At 36.9% G+C, this 24,299-nt stretch overlaps 1 protein-coding gene across 1 annotated transcript in view; it reads left to right on the forward strand.

The window, feature by feature from the left end:
• Positions 1–22,707, forward strand: part of CDH11 (cadherin 11) — a gene marked incomplete at both ends in the record, with an annotated part of 52,482 nt that extends 29,775 nt beyond the window's left edge. The window contains 5 exons of the mRNA XM_080704245.1: positions 593–729; positions 1,840–1,973; positions 2,206–2,323; positions 18,805–19,056; positions 22,211–22,707. Of these exons, the coding sequence (XP_080560371.1) occupies positions 593–729; positions 1,840–1,973; positions 2,206–2,323; positions 18,805–19,056; positions 22,211–22,707 (1,138 nt within the window). The remainder of the gene's footprint in view (positions 1–592; positions 730–1,839; positions 1,974–2,205; positions 2,324–18,804; positions 19,057–22,210) is intronic.
• Positions 22,708–24,299: the final 1,592 nt, after the last annotated feature.

Below are 24,299 nucleotides of genomic sequence, written 5' to 3' on the forward strand. Positions count from 1 at the left end.
TACAAGCAAAAGGCTAATGCCACTTTGTATGTTGCATTTTGGAAGTCATAACCGAGCTACCTAAGAATCTCTACAACTAAATGAACTAAAGAAATTCACTCAAAATATAGGTGACATTTTTCTTAAAATAAGAAGGCTGATTTTTTAGCATTACAAATGATCTTTGATGATGAATTTAGATAAACTCAGAACTCTTTAATATTTCATGTGCAAAAATTTAGCAAGGGTTGGATACATTTGTGACTTTCTGAGTATTTTGGGAGGATGGCAAGTGCTCTTCCCCAATGCAATTTCATAAATATTCAGCTGGTGGGTGATTGTAGTAAATATGGAGAAATATGCAACGCATTATTATACTTCTCAATCAAATATGCTAAACAGCTCTTTCATTCATTGTACTGAATAAAGAATTCCAGCATGGCAAAATGATTTCTATAAAGGATTCATGTACAAAGTTCAAGAAGTAAATTTGATTAAAAAGGAAAACCTAGCTCAAGCGAGTCGTTGAAAAGTTGCTTTAAATATAACATAGGGAAAATATTAAGCTGCTCAGAATGCCTTGGTGTAATTGCCTCATTTGCATTCTGCTTAGGTATTCCATTGATCGTCACACCGACCTGGACAGGTTTTTCACTATTAATCCAGAGGACGGTTTTATTAAAACGACAAAACCTCTAGATAGAGAAGAAACCGCATGGCTCAACATCTCTGTCTTTGCGGCAGAAATCCGTAAGTAATCTCCTAAGGGCTTTGATTCTACCTTACCAAATATTAATCCTTCAGACTCTGTATATATTCTAGATAGTGAAATAGCTGAGGCAGACTTTTTACTCAGTTTGAAGATATTTTTCAGTCTTTAAAATGTATTTTCAGTTTTCTATCTAGAAAGATAGATAAAAGATAGGCAAATGGAGATGTTTTAAGTTTACTTGGACGTGAATTTGGTATAGAATTGACAAGTTGGTTTAGAGCTTTCAGAAATTTAAAACTCATGATCGTCATGTCAATCCCAAAACAACAGCCTTAGAGTCATGGGGAGTTCTGTTTATCTAGAGAAAGTAGTTCTTTTTTAATTTTGTTATATTTTTCTTTTTGTGGTACTGGAGATTGAACTCAGGTTAATTCTGCCTCTGAGCTACATCCCCAGGCCTAGTCTCTATTTTTTTTTTTAATTTGGAACAGGGTCTCACTAAATTTCAAAGAGCCTTACTAAATGTCTGAGGCTGGCCACAAAACTGCCATATTCCTATCTCAGCCTCCTATGTACTGGGATTACAAGCTTGCACCACAATATCTGGCTAGAGCAGTAGTTCTTTAACTCAAATTGCATTAAACATTCCATGCATCTCTTGGATGGATTATTATAAAAGATTTCTGGACTGCATCTGCAGAGCCTCTGGTTCAGTATATCTGGAGTGGGGCCCAAGGATGTATGCCTTCAATAAATCTCAGGTGATTCTGATGCTGCTCTGGAAAACCTCACTTTTCAACCTAATATACTAGATGACTCTCTGGGAGAGCCATGCTCCATTATAAACTTTAGAATTAAAGTTCTACATCGGAGTCAGAAGAAATGGAAAGGCAGTGTGGCTCTCAGTGGCTGAACATGTTAATGAAATGTTAATGACAACAATGAGTGTTAACAGTATTAATTGGATAACAGTCCAGGTTATCCACTTGCCACAGATTTTGCCCACTTCAGTTTGTGTGCCAATAAGGCCTGTTTCTGACCTGCCCACACGGAAACGGTAGCTGGTTCTTGTCCTTTCCCTGCAGTAAGCCTGAGTCAATGTGTATCCCTCCTGGCATTTACTTACTGTCTGCATATTCTCCTCCCAGATAATAGGCATCAGGAAGCCAAAGTCCCAGTGGCCATTAGGGTCCTTGATGTCAATGATAATGCTCCCAAGTTTGCCGCCCCTTATGAAGGCTTCATCTGCGAGAGTGATCAGACCAAGCCACTGTCCAACCAGGTAACACCACTTTACCCTCATGAATGGTGCACTGGGAAATAGAATTTGTTTTGAACAGCATCACCTAGTGATACCTCCTGCTGTTGGAGGTTTCAGAGCCCTCATTTTGCGCTAAAGCTAGGTTCTCTAGTAAAACTGGGCTTTTGGCCAGCCAGCGTTTTTTTTTTTTTTTTTCAATAAATGATGTGCCAATGTCATTATGACTTATGTATGGGCCACCTTTTTCTTTCAGCCAATTGTTACAATTAGTGCAGATGACAAGGATGACACAGCCAATGGACCAAGATTTATCTTCAGCCTACCCCCAGAAATCATTCACAATCCAAATTTCACCGTCAGAGACAACAGAGGTACGTACGCAGGTTGCTATACATTCAGAGAAGTAGAAATGCAGAAACAAAAGGTTTTTATATTGCACAGCACAAATATTTTTTGCTAATCCTAATAAGGCTTTCCCGTTGAAGAGCAAACAAAAAACTAATAGCGCCACCTCAGTTTTAACACATGGGCTTATTTGATGCGTATGAATAAGTGAGTCTAATTTTCTTTTTCTTTTTTTTTTATTATTGGCTTTGATATTCATGAAGCAGTGAGAAAACCAAGTGGGGAAGCTTACAGGGTCAATATGCAAACAACTCCATTTATCTTTTTTTTTTTAAGAGGTTGATAAACCCTTTAGGGAAGCATGGCTTTATGAATATTGATATCAAGTAAAGCATTAAAAGAGATTAGTTCAACTTTGTAAGGCAATATAATCTTTCAAGCACAGGCCTTCCTCTCTCAGCACAGTTGTAATGCACTGTGGCTGGATACAGAGCTTGAGACCTAAAGTGGACTTCAGAATTGTTCCCTGCAGGGCATGAGACACATTGCTCGTCCATTGTAAAAATGGCAAAATTGAATATGATTTCTGCTTCTCAGTCTATTAGTCAAGGAGGTTCTAGAGTTTTAGATTATTATGAGCAGATTTTTATTTTCCCTAAAGGCATAGAAGAATGCAATGCCTAGACAGAGTTGGTGGCAGAGCCAGGAAAAAAGAATATACGTTTTGATGCAGCCGCACTGTTTTGTTCAGAACATTTCTTCTTAGTGAAAATTCTCTCTCTACACCCAAGTTGGTGCAGGTCTGTGAAAACAGGGAGACAAATGTCATGTTTGAGCCTGGAGACAAAGGACGGTCCTTCGGAATAGAGCTGCCATCATTATGCTCAGAATAGCCGTATACAAGGTGATAGGTTGACTGCTTTCCTAGTGACTGAGAACAGGCAAGTAGGACCTTAAGCTAACAGAAAAGATAAGATTCACTTTCCCCATCTCTGTCATCACTATTGTCAGTGACATGATTCCTGTCGCTAGGTTCCAAGCATCGTGCCAACACCTTTTCTGTCCTCTTCTCTCTTACGTCTCTTAGCACCACAGATAGGTGTTATTATTATCATTCTCATTTCACACAAGAGGAAAATGAGTCACACAACCAACAGTTAATTTGTCCCAAATCCATCAGTCAAAAAAAAATATATAGAACTGATTCTTAAACCCAGGCAGTCAGAGGCTCAGTCTGTGCCTCAACTAACCACGTTGCTGGTTAAAGCAGAAAAGTGTTCTGTCTTCTCCTTGTACTTTGAGAGAATGTGATTTGACATACTCTATTATAATTTCTTGACCTGATTTGAGCATTTAATTATGAGCCTTATAAATCAAGCATATATCAAATGAAACAGGGAAGTAAAATGCCCTGTTGTATTATGACAGAGAATTTTTCTCCTCAATGTATTGTTCTCTCTACTTGTTTTTTAGAGTCAAAGTGTGAAGGAAGTTTTATGTAGAAATGGGTGTCTTACAGGAACCCTACCAGACAGGCTATAATTTACTTTGTAAATATCCCCATTGTTTCAAATTAGAAGTACTACTTAGTCTGCTCTAATTTTATACTTAACTGGGATTTTTCTTTTACCTGCTGGTTTGGGTTAATGTACACAGGTGAGCCCCTTCAAGAAATAACTCTGCAAAGCACTGTAGTTGCATAGTTTTCAATCAGGGGCCCACATACTTTGGGTGCTACATGTCTATATAATATAAACATTTATATTTTGTAATAAGATTCTTCTAAGGAGGGAAACTCTGGAATTTAATGAATGTGTACTGTGAAAATGGAAGAAATTAGAAAATCAAGTTTTCAAAGTTTTTTTTTAAGATTCTCTATTGTTCCAGATAAAGAAATACTTATAACAATATATTTCATAACATACTCAGTTATATCAATAGCAAGGGGACTTAGTTGTCCAGAAAACTTTGGTAATCTCATGTGCTTTTGATGCCCTGCCTTTTACTGTTTCCTCAAATATTTGTGATCACATTTTTATCCGTGTGTTGATGTAATCCCACGTTTACACTTTCCTGGCTCTGTTCCCAGCATTATCCTTATTTATCCTGGGACACCTCCTGCAAACAGATGGCTTTCCTAATTTTTTCTCACTGTGCTAACTTCGCCTCCATTACCTGCCCCATCTTTTATTTTAATGTGCAATCATATTTAGTTATTGTTAACTTCTGTAAACATACCAAGAACTCTTATTCTCTAGTGTGTTATAGGAATTTTGCTTTGTTGCAGTACTTCGTAGGTACCATCTATATTTTTAAGGAGATTCTATTACCATATACGGGCTAACCAAGAGCACAATCTGTCTCCTTCTGCCCTCTCCTATAAAAGTCTAATCCTGTTGTTACCACTTTTTTCAGGGAAATGCTACTTTTAAGAAAAATGACTTTATTAACTATGGCAAACAGTTAATGAAAACTCCCATGTTTAGAGCTATTACAGAACCTTACAGCACATACAGTCCTATAATTATCATTTAATAGAGTTTCTTTCTACTGGCTCCTAAAAGTAATTACATATTGAAGTAATCCAAAGGAGTAATCACATTCCACAGCCTATTAATAGCCTACTGAGTTACCAAATTTCTCGGCTGAGACTGTTTTCTATAGAAAACACAAGATAATGGTTTATATCATGCTGAGGAAAAGCATCAAGTTCCTTTCTCCTTGAGTGTTTGCTTCCATTATGCCATGTAAATAATCACTTTTGTGTGTGCCTAAAGTCGGCATAAGCATCCGGAGTCTCTAGAAAGAGAAGAGGGACAGCCATTTTAACACACAGAAGTTTTTTTTTTTTTATTTCATTTTATCAGACTCCATTCTACAGCCTCGGCTTCAAAGATGATTCAGTGGGCAGCGGAAAGTAGAGTACTGGATGACTTTTCAACATTTAAGTCCATCTTGGGCTATTAGTATCAGGAATGATGCTGTTTGGGCAGATAAAGAGCTGGTCCAGCCAGGTTTTGAAGTGCATCTACTTTGAAAATATCAGAGATGTGACATCCCTCAACAAACAGAAGACATGTGTAATGAATAAGAAAAGTAAAGAGGAAAAAATACTGAGAATTATCCTTTGTATCTGTCCAACTCTTCACACGCTTATAAAATCTTTTCAGAGTTTCTCTTCTGCTTCATCCAACAGTTATTTTTAACACACGTTTCAAACGAGTCAAGAATGTGGGGCATCAGAAGGGTCAAGTGATTTGTCCAAGGTCACACTGACAATAAGAAACTAACGTTGAGGGTTTGGAGGTGATTTTCAGGTTCATGTAACATTCCTTTTCTACTTAATTCTTTTCAAACAGTCTTTGTTTACCCAATAGTCAAATAATAATGATCCTCAGAAAGAAAATTTCTGCAACTCATCAATCTAGGATTCTGGGGAAAGTGTGTGCAGAAAAGAACAAACTCCTTCACAATCTACTTTATTCACACCCATGATGATGGTAGCAAAATATATTTGTAAAGGATTTTTATAATTTTCTCCTGTTGCATAATTAATATATATTTCTTCTAGGAAAATTAGAAAACATAAATAAACAGAAACAAGATTAAAATAATAAAATAGCTTGACAATACACTACCGAGAAATAATCACTACTATTTTGCATACCCTTCAGTGTTTTCTTTGCATATATTTCTTTCTTTAAAGAAACACAGTTATAAAATGCATGTCTATTTCTTTCCCCTTAGTATGCAATGTACAACTTTTTCTGAATGAATGTTTGTGTTAATACTTTCTAATTATCTCCCTAACTTCCACGACTTGCTATCACTTGATCATTATGTATTAAGCGCATTAGTTCTCACATCTTTGCCTAGGTACCTAATTATTCTTTTAGGATAAATTTTTAGAGCAGAATTATTAGGTCAAAAATGCTTGGAATTTTTTATCAGTACGTTATAATTATACACAATAGTAGGATTCACTGCTCCATGTTCATACATTCACATAACATAATTTGGTCAAATTTATTCCTCTCATTCCCACTCCTACTCCCTCCCCTAGTCTCCTTTCTCTACCTTACTGGGCTCTTTTCTGTTTTCGTGATATATCACCCTTGTTTGTTTGTTTGTTTTTCCCCTCTAGTTTATTTTTTTCTCTCTAGTTTTCACATGAGAAAGAAAACATACCACCCTTAACTTTCTGAGTCTGGTTTATTTCACTTAATATAATGTTCTCAAGTTTCATCCATTTTGTTCTTCTTTATGGCTGAATAAACCCATGTGTGTGTGTGTGTGTGTGTGAGTACCACATCATTAGCCAATAGTCTGTTGACAGACATCTTTTCTAGTCCCATAATTTGGCACTGTTAATTATACTGTTGAACACATAGCTATTCCTGTGTCTCTATAGTGTGCTCACTTTAAATATCAAAGAGTGGTACTGCTAGATCACAAACCTAATTAGTATGCTTGTGAATTTCATTTGAGAAATAGTGGACAGAATACACAACAGAAATATTATGCCAATTCAAAAAACCATTAGTAAAGTAATTTAGGTCCCATTTTATTATATCCAAACCAACTCCACGGAGTATCATTTATTTTAATCATTGATAAGTTGATAAGTGAAACATAACATTTTAGAATTTTAATTTCTTTCATTACTATTAAAACTAGTTTTTAATAAGTACTGAACATTTTTTGTTTTGCTCTTGTAAACTGGCTAGTCATACTTTGTTCATTTCATAAATTTTTTATACATCATTTTACAATAGATTTTAATTCTCTTCATCTATTAATGAAGTTAACCTTTGACCTATCTTATCTATTAGATAGATTTTCCCAGTGTTTCAATTCTGATTATTCTGTGTTAGAAATGTTGTACTTTGTGTAATTTTCTATTTAATATTATCCTTGGCAAGGCTTTTCTTACCCAAACTTATATTATTATTCACCTATCTTTTCCTCTTCCTTATTCATCATTTTAAAATTCTCATTTCCACCTTTTATCCATGTATTTTGCAATCTTTCATTTGTTAGTCATTTCCTAAATATCACTAATTGAATAATTAGCCATTTCTGAGTGCTTTATAATGCCATTTTATTGTCTTCTACATTATGTATGATTAGAATGTTTGGGGACTTTCTATTTTCATTCTATTTATTCTAGTGCTGGCATCATATTTTTCTTTAATGGTTTCATACATATATATGTTAACACCCGCCAGCTGCTTCTTCCACAATATTCTCATTTTATTACCATTTTATAAATGTTGGTATCTCTATTCCTTCAGATATAATTCAAATTATTTTTCAGGTGCCTGATTAGTATGCATGCAAATTTTATTGCATTTGCCCTATATTTATGGATTAATTTAAGAAGACCTAAAATTTTGAAAATATTCTTCCAATCTAAAAACATGATCTGTTTTTCCAGTGAATCAATTTTCCTTTTATTACAATCCGGAATACATTGTACTTTTCTTTATTTTTGTTGTGTGCATTTCTTATTAAGTTTATGGCCAGCTACTTTATAATTTGGATGTGCTTGTGAAGTGGAGTTTTAATTTTAATTGAAATTATTTTTTCTATTCTTCTTTGGACTTTTGTTGTTTGAACTGAGCATTTTGTGATTCCATTTTCTTTTCTCTTTATTTTACCCTAACAGTTGTGCTTTCTTTTTTATTTTTGATTTTTTAAGTGTTTGCCATAGAGTTTGAAATAGACATTTAAAATTAATTACAAATTCACTCTCAAGTACATGCTGCTTCATTATTAGTATGAGTATTTTTATAATAAGATAACCTAATTTCTTCCTTCTATAGCTTATATTATTATTATCACTACTTTACATACATATAGATGGATGATTAGATAAAATAATTAAGCAGAAATATCGTAATATTGAACAATTTTTATTTCTGGAACTCTTATTGAAAACAATGGTCATTTGACAAAATACAGAGAAAAGACAGGCTTAGAGATGAAAAATGTGGCTTTGCTCTTCATCTCCAATAAATAACGTTCATAGTAATTGGATATTGTACATATAATCCTATTATTATTTTTTAAAATAAATTATCACTTATTACAATACCTAGTTCTTGAACTAAGACGGTATTTTGAGAGATAAAGACACTGAAATATTGAACTCTGAGTTGACAATTGGAATATATCTCAGGATCCCAAAACTCTGGTCTACATGTTTGGTAATGGATCTACTCAACTGAAATTGCAGGGTTATCAGATCCCAGGAATATTTGTGCAGTAAATCAATATTTTTTAGCTTGATGTGGTGGCATGCTCCTGTAGTCCCTGCTACAGGTTGAGGTAGGAGGATCTCTTCATCCTATGAGCTTGAGGACAGGCTGGGCAACATATAAAAAACCCATCGTGAAAAATTAAGTTCATTGTTTTTTTCATTTGCCATAGAGAGGATTCTTTGGAGCTCACAGTAAGCTCTTGTTATAATAATGACAAAAAAGAAAAAAAAATAGGACTTGCATTTCAATCAATTGAAAGAGAAGCTTTTTGATTTCATGTCCACCTTCTCTGTTTTTTTTCTGACTTTTTTTTAAACGTTGATGTTTCTTCCACATTTAGTACCTGTGTAACTTTTATCAAAATCCGGGTTTCCCTGACACCATCTCGTCTTTCCATCTTTCTATTATCATAGAAAGATGAGCTGTTCATATGCATTAGGTCCCAGGAAGTACCCTCAGAGTGTGATACCAGCAATGAATCATAGTCTCTGATGTCAAGGAATTTCCTAAAGCATATCCAACAAAGGCATTGATATTGTGAGGGCTCAGTTAAGTTTGATTGTAGTGTGTTAGTCATTTCTCCATTACTGTATCAAGATGCCTGAGACAATCAAGTTAATAAAATAAAAGGCTTGAGCCGGGCGTGGTGGCACACGCTTGTAATCCCAACATTCAGGAGGCTGAGACCGGAGGATTGCAGTTCACGGTCAGCCTCAGGTACTCAGTGAGGCCCTCTACAACTCAGTGAGACCCGGTTTCAAAATAAAGAATAAAAAAATAGGGCAGGGGGTGTATCTTGGAGGTCGAATGCCCCCATCCTCAGACCCACAAAAAAATAAATAAATAAATAAAAGTAAAAAATAAAAGGCCTATTTTATCTCATTGTTTTGGAGCTTGTAGTTCATAGTTGGTTGTCTTGTTTCTTTGGGGTCTGTGACAAGGCAGTACCTTTTGAAAAGAAGCACATGGTACAACTTGTGCCTACCTGATGGTGGCCAGGAAGCAGGAAGAGAGAGAAGAGACTAATGTCCTACAATCCCTTTTGAGGACACTACCTTGGGCCCCACCCCTAAAGGTATCTAGCACTTTTTAATAGTACCAACCTAAGGAAATAGACTCTATCACATGAGACTTTGTGGGACATTCCATATCCAAGAGGTAGCACATGGCTATTAAAGACTGATTCAGAGAAGCTTTCTGATTACACGGATGTCTCCAAATACGTCTGTCTGATTTAAGCCTTATACCCACTTCATGAATCAACATCTATGATAATGATGTGTCTCTTTTAAAATTTTTCTCTAACTTTCCTTTTCCTCTGGACCTAACCAAAACTTCATATCTCAGGTCTAAGGTGTTTCATGATATACCCCCTATGTACTTTGCTTCTCTCTTCTCATTTCTCTTGCTAATTTAACCCTTAAACTGCAGAAACTTTAAATAATTACTAGTTTCCCAAATATCTTCTGATTTTACTTGTCCTTGCTTGTTTTATGCCTAAAATGTTCTCTTAATTCTGATTCCTCCTCTTTTTAGTCTCATGATAATTGCAGGTGTCTCCTAAGTGAAGTCTTGCCAGACATCTCAGGTCTTCCTGGTTGCTTCCTGCTCTGTACCCCAGGAACAATACACTAACTTTTATTATCTTTCTTAATCGCCCCGCATCTTGATCATGTGTTTCCTTCTCTGTCTCCCACCAGAATATGAGCTTCGTGAAGGTAGCATCTCAACCCTTAGTAAAAAGTGGGGTGGCCAAAAGTATGAATTAAAGAGTGGAAGAATGAATGAGAAAATACCCTGTAACATTTAATTGTCTCCAGAAATTTCAGGGATTGGTTGTTATGATGGAAAAAATAATTCTATTACAAATAAGCTTCTGGAAGAAAAAAAAAAAACAACAGATCTTCTGCTACCAAAATATTTGAAAGAAGTCAGTGCCCCTTCATTCAACCCTTTGATTCATTCATTTATTTTTTTTCACAAAGTACATTGGACACCCAGGAATTGGCAGTAAGAAAACATGACTCTCAAACATATTTATTTCACAAGTATCATGTTAACCAACATAGGTCAAGCAGATCAAATTATCTGTGATGCATTCATAGTTGTTTGAACTATTTTGAACAAAAATAAACAAACAGAAAACTTTTTCATGGAAAGTAGGATTGGACGAATAGTATCAAGATGGAGTCTCCTTGGAAAATCTTTCTTTCTTTCTTTCTTTCTTTCTTTCTTTCTTTCTTTCTTTCTTTCTTTCTTTCTTTCTTTCTTTCCTGAACTAAGGACATTTCATTTTTTATAAGCCATATCAAATTGCATCCAAACATGCTTCTGATTTTTCACTTTCATAATTTAAAGATAGCCAAGCAGATTTTTGTGGAACACATTTTCCCCCTTAATTGCTCCAATATGGAAGATGCTGTTGGCAGATCAAAATGGCAGATGTCTCTTAATGTCCTGCCATTTTCACTTATGTAAATAATTATGTTTCTTTCCTGCCTAAAATCTATTGCTGTAGTTTGTTAAACAGAGAACACAGTTTATCAGGGACTCCCTCCCTCTCTGCATCCTCAAGGTTCCCTCCTCTTACTGACTTTACTAACTCACTTGAAGTCACTAAAATATCTATATCTCATGAATTCCTGGCAGTTTTGTTTGTGTTAATCCAAGAAATATCTAACCAGTCTGTTCTTTTCTCTCTCCATAACATGCCATAAGTGGAAAATTATCCTTGACAAAAAGGAATTGAGTTTTAAAGACTGTGATGAAATATAGCAATGAAAACTTTATCAGTGCCAACAAGCAAGGCACCCTTAGATGCCTCATACACACATTCTTGAATTTTACACATGCATAGGGGCAAATATGCTTAATCTGTATTCTTTATATTCTTTATTGCAATTATTATTTTACTGATTCCACATCATAATCACTTCTTCCTCTGTAATGTGCAACTTCTGGATTGAGCTAAAAGTTATCATAGCTATCAGAGTCTTGGATTAAATTACCTTTTAATAGTATCTTCAGGCTCATCTCTTGCAGAATTCATCTCATGGGAGCATCTCCTTTAATTCAGTATATTGGGGAAATGCTTTTTTTTTTTTTTTTTTGCCCGTTGCACAATTTTTTTTTTTTGAGAGAGAGAGAGAGAGAGAGAGAGAGAGAGAGAGAGAGAGAGAGAGGGGGCACTCTGCCTGTCTGGAAATGGCATGGAACAGTGGAATTACATGAATACTTTATGGGTCTTTGTGTTGCAAAATTCTTAGGTTTCTAGGAACTTTTTCTTTACCTAGAACCTGAATCTCTCTGACTATAGCTGTAGGCTATGATGGAGTTCACCCAATTAACCAACTGTCTTAGGGAAATTAGATAAAAAGGAATTATCTTAATTGATGTGAAATAATATCAGTTTTTCAGGAAGAGCTATATGCAAATCAAATATAGTACAACTGACAGAAGTTTAATTTCTAATTTTGTTTGTGTTTTCTATGATAGTATGAGAATTTCTTCCTTTATTTTTGTTTTCTTTCGTATGAGATTAATTACATTTTCTGCATATACTTTAAAAATTTACTTAGGATAATGTCCATTCAAGTAATAAGAAACAGTTTCCCCATTTTAGAAGCCCCATAAGTGTTGCTTAGTTTAAATAAAAATGAATCTAAATAATAAGAAAAGATTAATAATATAAAGAAATGAAGCTCTGAATTAGGAGCTATTGCCACAATGTACATGTAAGCAGCCTTGGTCAGGTTGGGCTGAAAGTGAACAGGGAGAGAAATGGAAACTGAAAATTGATCGCAAGATAACGAATCAGTAAAATGTGACTGTGTGGAAAAGCCATATTATTGAAATATGAAATATTCTTATTTCAATATAAATATTTTGAAAAAAGGTAGATATATTGAATATAGCCAGATATATTGAAAAAAGGTAGCAGTCAGTGATTCACCTGTCAACAAACAAAGCACCACTAGGTACACAATGATCAGTATAAGGATGAGTGAGATAAGGTCCCTGCATATGAAGAGGTCACTGTCTGGTAGAGAAGACATACTCAAACAATCACTGTGGGCTGTGAAATGTATCATATTTGCAGTGGCTGCAGATAGGGAAATGGTATTTAGGAAGGGAAGAAGGAAATAAAGATATGCTCACATCCTAGTAATTATATCCTTGTACATTCCTGATTATATAAATTTTTAAATTTAATTTTAAATTTATTTTTATTTAAAATTTAAATAATTTAATTTAATTTTAAAGTCATGATTATACATAAAATAAACATTTTATTTGCAATTTCTAGTTTGTCAGTCTTTCAGCTCAAAGATGGTAAACACTGTGTGACAACAAAAATTAAACTTTTTTTTTTTCCTCAAAATTCACAAAGCTAAATCAATGTAAAAGAAATCTAAGTGATTCTTTAGAGTTAAAGCAGTGCAAAAGAAACATAAATAGTTAGATTTAAATCAGTATAAAAGAAATCTAAGTAACTCTTTCAAATGTTGTCATTTGTAATCATGTGTCATGTCTTCTGAAATTATTAAAGTTTAAAATCTCACTAAAGCTGGGTGTGGTGCCACACACCTGTAATCTCAATACTTGGGAGGCTGAGACAGGAGGATGACAAGTTCAAGACCAGCTTCAGCAACTTAGTGAGACCCTGTTTCAAAACTAATAAAATAGGGAAGAAGATGTAAGAGATAAAGAAATAAAAGATAGAAAAGAGATAAAAGAAATCCCTGAGTTAAATCCCCAGTACATACATACATACATACATACATACATACATACATACATACATTAATGGCTTCCCTAAGCCTTTTAGGACATACTGTTATCACATATTACTTATATTATATATATTCTTTTTTGGGGGGAGAGTATTGGGGGTTGAACCTTGAAACATTCTACCTCTGTGCTCTACCTACAGCCCTTTCTTAATTTTTTGTCTTGAAAAAGCATCTGTTGGGTTGATGAGGAACTCACTGAGTTGTGTAAACTGGCTTCAAGCTTGTGATCCTCCTGTCTCAGCCTCCCGAGTACTGGGATTACAGTCATGTGCCACCACACTGGCTACATATATTCTTAAAAGTATTTTTTTCATTATCCTCATACATATATTGCCACATTATTGAAAGTGAGTGGGCCCAATAATCAAAGTAATGATTACTTTGCTAGTGATTGGCAATAATGATTACTTAGCTACCTGTCTTCATGTGTGGGGGAGCTTCTGGATTTTTTCGTGATAGCTGGGTCTATTTTTTCTCTAAAGTTTGTGCAGAAGCAGCAGTGTAGGTAGATTTCGGGTGAACACAATATCTCCCCAGGACCAAGATCTAGCTTAATTCTTCAAATCTCTAATAGTCTCAAGAGAGAAGCCCCAGAATAATGAACATCATGGCCTTTACTCACAGGCTAAAGGGAATCTGGTCAGACTAAGCACTGGGGATGCTAGATCTTTAAAGGACAGAGGGACTGGGGGAAGGAGGGGAGTTGTAAGAAGGAATACACTGAGAGCTGTAGGGCAGCTACTGGCGTGACTGAGCCTCTCTCTGCCGTCGTGTTGGTAGCAGAAGATCCTACTCTTTAGCTAAATTGCTTCCTCTCCAAGTGTGTAACCTGCAGGAGCTAAGTCCATGCATTGCCCATTTTCTCTGTTGAAATTATTATTATTATTATATTATTGGTATTATTATTATTATTATTATTATTATTATTAATTTAGCTAATGTAACATTGGTATCCAGTCTGTGTGTTCCACCTCTCAAGGGATCTTTCTCCATTACTTTTTTTCTCTTTCAGTGTTAAATTTATACATCCCTCCACAGGGTTACATCATCATCATTTGCATTCCCCAGCTGGTACCATGGAGACTATCATCATCAGGATCCTTTGCCTTTTGTTAGCCTAATGATATACCATACAGGCAAAAACAGCATGTGATTAGGGTTCTAGGACTTAGATATAAAATTCTGAAACATGGATTTATTTTTCCACTAATGGGAACACTTATAATGTGTGCATGTTATATACCAGTAATTAATGGCATCATTTGCAAGCTTTTGCCCAAGTGGGAAATGGAACTGGTTTCATGTCTTCGTCCAGGGATGAGGACATTGGAAATCAAGATGAAAACCTGAGGTGCTTGAAAAAAATATTTTCTTATTATGAAAAACATTTTGCCCAGGACTAAGGAGCATGCATTACATTCTTACCTCTGCACGGTGAGCCCTTCTTGGTAGGCAATTGCATTCAAAGCTGTGATGACATTTTAAAGAATTCGCTCCCCTCTCCTTGCCAATAAGTTATCTTCCCCATTAGTCTACCGATCAAAAATGAGAGCTTCCAGAAAAGAATTAACATTTACTGAGCATCTCCAAAAGGCAGGCACTATGCTACATACCTTTATAAATAGAAACAAATTTATCCCTAAAAATGTATTAGTTTCACTCATCAGAATACAGAAGTTCAAGATGTTAATATGTCTAAAGTAAGGCAATTTATACGTAGAAGATTCAAGATGCAAATCCAGCTGTTTGACCCTACTAATGAGTAGTTTGCTCATTAGAAGCTTTATATAGATGGGAGAAGGAGCTGAGGAATCTCTTGATGAAAATGTTTAAATTGATGGTATATCGGTCTTTTTCTGGCTCATGTTATTAACCATGGAGCCAATCTGACATTTCACTGCAAATGTGTCCTCACTGAGGCCACATTATTTTCCTGTGGCTTGCCCAAAGCCTCAGTGGTGTAACCATGCAACGCAAGGGAACCCTGTTAAGGACGCACAGGGAGTAGCTGCCTACTTGAAATTATATGTATATATATGAAAGAGAATCCATAGTCAAACTTAGGATATAAAATTGGTTCTCAGAAGAAGGGCTTTGTTATTGCTATTAGCCTGTTTCCTTTTCCATCTGTGTATCTAGATTTATTTATCAATTGTTCCCGACAATACAGGCTGATATTTTCAATCAGTGTTCTGATTGGATCAAATAAGATATCACAGGTTGCAATAGTAAATGCTCAGGAATGGCCCTCTCCTCAAACACATGGTTCCTCCCCTCGGAGCATCTTGGATGCAGAGAGTAAATGGTTGACTGACTCAGGCAACAAAGACCACCTAAGTATCAAGCCAGATTGGAAGACAAGTTTTACTAGGTCAAGGGTGCTGGAGAATCCTAATACCTGTTGTCAAGTTTTCTGATTCAAGGATTCCATGAGCCCTCTGGAAGCACAGCACAGAGGACAATCACTAGTTCTTATAACCTATTATCTAATTCCAGTATCAACTCCATAAGTCATGTTTGATATGAACTGGCCTTCTTGTTTTAGAGATAAGCAAGTGAAGCTGTGATTGAGAGGAAAAATAAGTCATCCTAATGCATATAAGTATTTCTAGAACAGATCTTTAGTACATTTCTCTCCTATCTCTTGAATTGATCTTAAAATCTATATGTAAAGCACGTTTTACTAGAAGATATTTTTTTTAAGTTTTTGAGATTCTACTGATCTATCAGTCAGAGACTGAAAAGAGTTCAGTCAGTTGGGTCCTTTAATGAGCTTTTATGTAATAGTTTCAGCGTATCTGAAAGGATTCAGCTGTTCAGAACATGAAACATCTTGAATTCACATGCTGGTGTTGTGCTCCAATCCCTGTTTTTTATTAGTGTTTGAGTTTCAATTAACTTCTTGCGTAAGCCTGCCTGCTGTGATCTGGGGTACAGTCCTGCATTTATAACTCATTGAAGAATAGATTTTAAATTATGGCTTCCATGAGTTTATAAAAACAAAAAAGCACTCTGTTCAAATTCCTTTCAACCATGGTACACTGAGTGGGACCCAGTAAAAATCCAAGTAAGTGACCTACTGAGGATATCATTATATTTGGCTAAGCAATTAATTTTCTTTGCTTCTTAAAACCTTCATATTATTTTTTTTTCTGTTTATGTGATACTGGGGACTGACCTTAGGGACATTCTATCTCTGAGCTACACACCCAGTCCTATTTTATTTTATTGTTTGAACCAAAATCTCCCTAAGTTGTTAAGGCTGTCTTGAACCAGTTTTCCTCGTGTCTCAGCCTCCCAAGTACAGGGAATACAGAAATGCACCACCATGCCTAGCCTTCATATAGATTTTAAATCGTGACAGCATTAGTGATATAATCAGTTCATTAAAAGGAAGTATTTTATTTTTTAATTGTAAAAGTCTTATTTGAATATAAAACTGTAAAAAGGAAGAAAATTGTGTATTTTGAAATAGCTTATATATGTATTTAATTTCCAGGAGTGGGTCAATAGCAAAACTTAAAACTTAAGTCAGGTGACAACATTTTATTTGGCTATTTTACTCTCTTTTTTCACTTTTTTCCATGGTATATACAATTTTTCATACATCAGTGATAACAACAAAATATGCCAATCATACAAAATTCAGAAAATATGGAAAGGAAGAAGAGCTGTTCTGCCTTGTTTTGATAGAGATGTTGGCAGCAAAGGACTGAGAAGCTGTCATTACAAGGCCTGCCTAAGCCAGCGAATACACATAAATTACCTTCTGTGGTTCTCAGAAAGTCTTCTCATAGTTGAGTGAGAGTGAATCTGCCCTCTATGCTCTCTAAGAGATTAATTTACACTATCCTTAGCCTAAAATATATAAATCTAATTTTGAAAGTCTAAGATATTTTTTCCTATCATGGGGGCAAATGTATGGTATTCTCAATCTATTTAAATCCTGGCAGCTATGGGCCCATGACGTTGGTCACAGTATTCACTTTGCTATGAATCCCTGCTTCTTAACCTACAAATAATCAGATCATACCCAGGAGAATCAGTGTGTGTGTGTGTGTGTGTGTGTGTGTGTGTGTGTGTGTGTGTGATTTGATGATTTGATGGAGCATATTAAAAGCTTGTACTGTTTTATAATACTAATGTTTTCCCTCCAGAAAATATACCCTGGAAAATATATTTTTTGGTTGGTAGAGAAAAATAAAGAGGCATTTCAGGGGCATATGTTAGAAAAGATTGAGCAATACCTGAAAGACAACATCTGGAATTTTGGTGAAACTTTTCCCAGAACACAGTTGTGCCATTTGTTCAACAAATATTTATTGAATGTCTGCTGTGTGTCTGACACTCGAGAGCCTGAGATGAATCAGATGAAATCCCCTATTCTCCAGAAGTTCACAGTCTTCGCTGAGGTCAAAGTAGTTATGTCAGTAAATCAGGACACAAGAGGAGAATAACTATTTCTATAAGAAAACAGAGTGTGAGCAGTCACAACGAAGACGGATGCTGGAAGGGTCTGGGAGGGCCTCCCTGAAGAAAAGGCTTTGGAATTCAATTTTGAGACTTGAGAGTTCAACTCATGAGCAAAGGAACAGCTTTAGGGGAAATTGAGTGATGGGTAAGGCAGCCAGGCACAGGTACATGGGGAAGTGTGGGATGCCTAGAAAATGAAAACACTTGCAGCTGAGCAGGATCATGTAGGAAGAGACAGATGTGAGCTTGGAAGAAGAAGTCAAGTCCAGGTGGGAGAAATACTTGGTGGCCCATTTTGTAGATGTAGGCTGTGCTATGTGGGCAACGGAGAAATCTTAGAATAATTTTAAACAGGGAACATGGTTGCAAAGAAACCATGCATTTACTGTAAGGTTTATAAAGCATGCTCTCCTTAAAGAATATATTTTTTCTTTGAGAATCATGAGTGAGTCCACAATGTGGGCAAGCTTTGTGGGTGGACTTGGAATTTCTTTAAAACACGCACACACACCCAGAAAGGAAACTTGGCAAAAGGCTTTTCACGAAGTAAGGAGGAGAAGAAGCATGGAAAAGAAGCTTTCTTTTTGTTTGTTTGTTCTCACTTTTTCTTAAATATTTAATCATATGCTTTGCTAACACAGAGTATATAGTCAAAGCTCATGCTTCTGTGGGGTGTTTGATGGAGAACAATACCCAAGCAGAATGTGGTGTGGTTTTCTTGCCAACGAAGGCATTCAGTACAGACCATTTTTTTTAAACAATCAATTTCTGAGTTTTGTCCCAAAATGCAGATATTGTTCTGTATTCCTCTCAAGCCAAATGACTGTGGCCGCTGCAGATTCATTAATGTGCAAGTGGGAGGATTATGGTTGTTCACTTTGGTGATAGAAGAATACTCTCACATCTGGCAAGCTGCACACAGCTGCAATGGGAATGGTCTTGATTTACAGGCACATCTTGTCTCCCCTCTCCCCACAGACAACACTGCAGGAGTGTATGCCCGGCGAGGAGGGTTCAGTCGGCAGAAGCAGGATTTGTACCTCCTGCCCATAGTGATCAGCGATGGTGGAATCCCACCCATGAGCAGTACCAACACCCTCACTATCAAAGTCTGTGGGTGTGATGTGAACGGAGTGCTGCTCTCCTGCAATGCTGAGGCCTATATCCTGAATGCCGGCCTGAGCACCGGGGCGCTCATCGCCATTCTTGCCTGCATCGTCATTCTCCTGGGTAAGGGGTCTCCCTGAACACCAGGTGCCATCAGGGGCCCATTCTCAACACATGCATTTCTCTACTACAGGCTGGTTCCCAGAACGGGGCTGTGTGCTATACATACAGTTTAAAACAAAAGATAGAAAGTGAGTTGGATAAAATGGTGGGAAGATCATGCAATTAATGAGTGGAAAGAAGGTCCTAATGAGCATTTTGCTCATCATCATGGGAACGGATAGCTGAAGCCACATAGAGGCTGGAGGAAGTCAGGGAAGATTTTGGAGAGCAGAAAATTAGGCAGAGGCCTGGTATATGTGCAAAGGTTTTGCCTCACAGAGGAAGTAGAAGGGCAGGGGCAGAAGAGACAGAAAGAGAGTAATTGTGAGGCCAAAAAGAGTGTGTGAAGGACTCAAGGCATGGGGAAGAACATCAGCTGGATGACACTGAGCCATTCCCTTTCCTCTACGTAGTATCTGTATGCATGCCTGCTCTGCTTATGGGGACCGCAAGAGAAATTTTCCTGAGCTTGCCAGTTGAGTTAGATATTCCTCCTCTGTGGTTGTATCCCATCCATAGTCCAGTTTTCAATAACTGCAGTGTGTGTACACTAATTACCTTTATCACTGCTGGACCTCAGGAAGCCAGCTCATTCATCCCAACCTCTCATACTCGTGAGGTACAAAATCAATATTAAAATTTAAGTATGCCTGACACCAAACTTGAGAGCTTTCTGAAGATGTTCAGCTCTCCACTGAATGAATCAGTGGGACTGATTCCATGGGAAAAAGCCAGTGAGAGCTCAGTTCAGCCCATAGATTTTTAGTATTATAGAGTATTATCTGGAGATATAATCCCTTGGGGAATAAAGAGAAGAATTTTAAAAGCTCTCTCTCTCTGCCGGATGGGTTCATGGTCTGTCAAGGAGGGTGTGCATGAACAGATCAATAGAGCCGCATGGTGAGTGGTACAATAGGACATGGACTGACTGAGTCCCCAGAGTAGAAAGTGACATTGCCTGAGATGATCTTCCTGAAGTATGGGAAATAAAGGTCAGATGCAGATAGAATTTTCTAGAAGGTGAAGGGGGCTGATAGGGATCGGTATTCCAACAGAAGGAAAAAAATAAGAGGAGCCCAGGAGAATAAATAATGGGGAAGCTAGGCATATGTAAACAAGGTGATAAATGTTATGTTGATGGGATGATGGGAAAACGAGGCCCAGTGGGGGGATGGAGCAGGTTCCAGTCGCCCTGCACAGAGTCAGGTTGGGTTAACTGGAAACGTTTTCATGATGAAAACTAGAATAGTCAGCCAGAGTAACAAAGTGAAAAGAGCCGGGCGTGGTGGCACACGCTTGTAATCCCCACGCTTGGGAGGCGGAGACAGGAGGATCTCACAGGTTCAAAGCCAGAACGCTGGCTTAGGAGACCCTGTTTCAAAAATATAAAATAGGTCTGGGAGTGTATCCCGGAGGTAGAAGGGCTTCCAGGAACCCCAGTACCACCAAAAAAAAAAAAAAGTTAAAAAGAATGATGTGGGTGGGCACAGGTGCTTGAAGAAAAAGGTACAGGGCCTTGGTGACTTTGTGAAGTCCCGGACAAGCTCAGACCTTCAGCCCTACATCACCGAGAACCGGAGGGACTTGTAGTCAGCTTGCCAAATTAAGCCTCAAAGAATTTCTTCAGTCTTGTTTATGTGTGGGAGTCTTCTAAAATCACATTGGATGAACAACTCAGTGGAGGGGAGGGGAGGGACACAGAGAACGAAGAAAGATTAAGCAGTGTCTTTCTACTTCCTCTTAGGTTGCCCAAGCTGAATAAAATCCCTCTCATTGTTCCCAAATATAAAACAAAATAAAATAAAATAAAATTATAATATAGAACTGGAGTGTAGCTTGGAATTAAAATGATCCTGGGTTCAATCCCCAACACTGAAAAAAACAAAATAAAGCATAATTTTTTTTTCTCCCCAGCTCTCCCTATACCAAACCACCTCCTTGACTCCACTAAAGTTTCTCCTCCATTATCGAAAGCCCCTCTTATATCTCAACTACTCCCTGGCTTCCACCTATGAAAGAAAACATTGCATTGCATTCTATTAAACCATTTCATGAATGAAATATCTACTTTTGACAACAAATCAATGCATATTTTCAGCAGAATTAGAGACCCAAGTGGAATGCAAAATGCATATAGAGAGTATAGACTGCAATGTGGAATAAAATGGGACTCCCCTAAGTTTCCCAGGTTGTGTTGTCTCTTGGCCATTTATTGGCTTCTCAGTTGGCCCCTTTTCTTCTGTCGCTATCACCCATGGGCTCATCTTCTCACGTGGGGACTATAAGAGAGCCTAAGAGAGAAGATCACCTTCATCCAGGGCTTCAAATGATACTGATTCTATGTTCAAATATATAGATTTCTCTCCTAGGGGTGTTTGCAGGTGTCCCCTCTGCCCACCTTTATGGCAAGGTTTTTTATCATTATAAAGTGGAGTCAATGCTGTTCCCTAGACCTCTGAGCAGGATCTAGATTTCATTTTTTATAGGTTATGAGCTCTGAATGTCTTCATTCTTTTGTGTGTGTGTGTGGGGGGGTACTGGCGTTCCTGGAAACCCTCTACCTCCAGGCTATACTCCCAGACACCTATTTTTTATATTTTTAGTTGGAAACAGGGTCTCTTAAGCCAGCGAGGCTTAAGATATTAAGCCTCGTGATTCTCCTGTGTCCACCTCCCTAGCGTGGGGATTACAAGCGTGTGCCACCATGCCCGGCTGTCTTTATTCTTAAACATGGAAACACTAAATACTTTCCTTTACCAAAAGAAACTGGCACTATCCCCTTTTAAGAGATGTAAGACCAAATCATTTGGAATGGTCCTAGTTCTTTGGAAGATAGCTTCCAATTAGCATCAGGATTCATTTGGATAAGAGTTCACAGTAGTTCCAACCCGTCAATTGGTCAGATAGAATGTCTTCATCGCAGTGTTTTGCAGTAACAGCTAGGTGGAGGTCAGTTATGCACATCGTTGGTGATTCTAGGCAAAGCATGCCTTTTCCTTCTCTTTCCAGTCCTGAAGCATTTGAACACTCCATGTTTACAAGTAGAGTTCCTTTGGGAAGAGGATCCAGGGAAACTAGGCTTTGCCTATGCTTACTTTCTTTTTCTTTCCCATAGTCATTGTAGTGTTGTTCGTGACCTTGAGAAGGCAAAAGAAAGAACCACTGATTGTTTTTGAGGAGGAAGATGTCCGTGAGAACATTATTACCTATGATGATGAAGGGGGTGGTGAGGAGGACACAGAAGCGTTTGACATAGCCACACTCCAGAATCCCGATGGCATCAATGGATTTATCCCTCGTAAAGACATCAAGCCTGAGTACCAGTACATGCCTAGACCTGGGCTCCGGCCAGCGCCCAACAGTGTGGATGTGGATGACTTCATCAACACGAGAATACAGGAGGCTGATAATGACCCCACTGCACCCCCATATGACTCCATCCAAATCTATGGCTACGAAGGCAGGGGCTCAGTTGCCGGGTCCTTGAGCTCCTTAGAGTCTGCCACCACGGATTCAGACTTGGACTATGACTATCTACAGAACTGGGGACCTCGTTTTAAGAAACTAGCAGACTTGTATGGTTCCAAAGACACTTTTGATGACGATTCTTAACAATAACAATACAAATTTGGCCTTAAGAACTGTGTCTGGCGTTCTCAAGAATCTAGAAGATGTGTAAACAGGTATTTTTTTAAAATCAAGGAAAGGCTCATTTAAAACAAGCAAAGTTTTACAGAGAGGATACATTTAATACAACTGCAAGGACATCAAAGTGGTAAATACTGTGAAGTACCTTTTCCCACACACAAAAAAAGGCAAATATTGAAGTTGTTTACCAACTTCACTAGAGAAAAACCACTTGGCATACAAAAATATTTAAGTGAAGGAGAAGTCTAACAGTGAACTTACAATGAAGGGAAATCGTTTATGTGTTATGAACATCTTAAGTCTTTCTTCTTCTTTTTTTAATTTGTCAAAGAAGCTTCCACAAAATTAGAAAGGACAACAGTTCTGAGCTGTAATTTCGCCTTAAACTCTGGACACTCTATATGTAGTGCATTTTTAAACTTGAAATATATAATATTCAGCCAGCTTAAACCCATACAATGTATGTACAATACAATGTACAATTATGTCTCTTGAGCATCAATCTTGTTACTGCTGATTCTTGTAAATCTTTTTGCTTCTACTTTCATCTTAAACTAATACGTGCCAGATATAACTGTCTTGTTTCAGTGAGAAGCGCCCTATTTCTATGTCATTTTTAATGTATCTATTTGTACAATTTTAAAGTTCTTATTTTAGTATACATACAAATATCAGTATTCTGACATGTAAGAAAAATGTTACGGCATCACACTTATATTTTATGAACATTGTACTGTTGCTTTAATATGAGCTTCAATATAAGAAGCAACCTTTGAAATAAAAAAAAGATTCTTTTTTAATTCTGGGTTTGATTCTTAACATCAAAAAATTAAGGATTTCTAATGATCCATTTATATTTCCAATTTAATTGTGATCTTTGAATAACCCTATTTATGATCTGTTATCATCTGCTGCTTTTACTGTTTATTTAATGTCAAATATGTTTTACAAATGTTTTTTTTTCCAGAAAATATTCTGTAACATCATGTAAAGCATTATTTGTACATTATTGATGTTAGCCTCCTGGCTTCTCTACACACACATCTTCTAAAGAAGAAGAATGCTAAAGATTGCAATCAGTCTATGATTTTGCAATATGTGTTATATAATATGCATTTATCTTGTATATCAGCAATCTCATGGTTAGGAGGGATAAATCCATGAAGAAATGGAAACCAGTAGTAATCTAGATGTTCAAGGTGTGGATTTTATGCCCCTCGAGCATTTGGGAGTTAGAGGATTGAAGAGTCAGAAATTAATTTTGCCTCAGACTCCAATGCTATTCTGTCTTTCTTTATGTTAATCTTACCCAGCTACTGTAAGGAAGGCTCTGACAGTTGAGACTGAACATTTCCTTTCCTTCTGAAATTTTAACTTATCTTAAAATAATGTGGCATTTTAAGTTTTGCAAATAGAAAGGACAATTCGCTTTAAAACTTTTGTTTTGGAATATGCTTTGGGCCACAAGCTCAAAAGGAGAGCAGAGACCATGCTGGATTCTGAGGGTTAATGTCATGTGATCCGTGAGTATGCCAATAGCCACCTGCAGTCCCATT

The sequence above is a fragment of the Muscardinus avellanarius genome (genome assembly GCF_963383645.1).
Source record: "Muscardinus avellanarius genome assembly, chromosome: 10".
NCBI lineage: Eukaryota > Metazoa > Chordata > Mammalia > Rodentia > Gliridae > Muscardinus > Muscardinus avellanarius.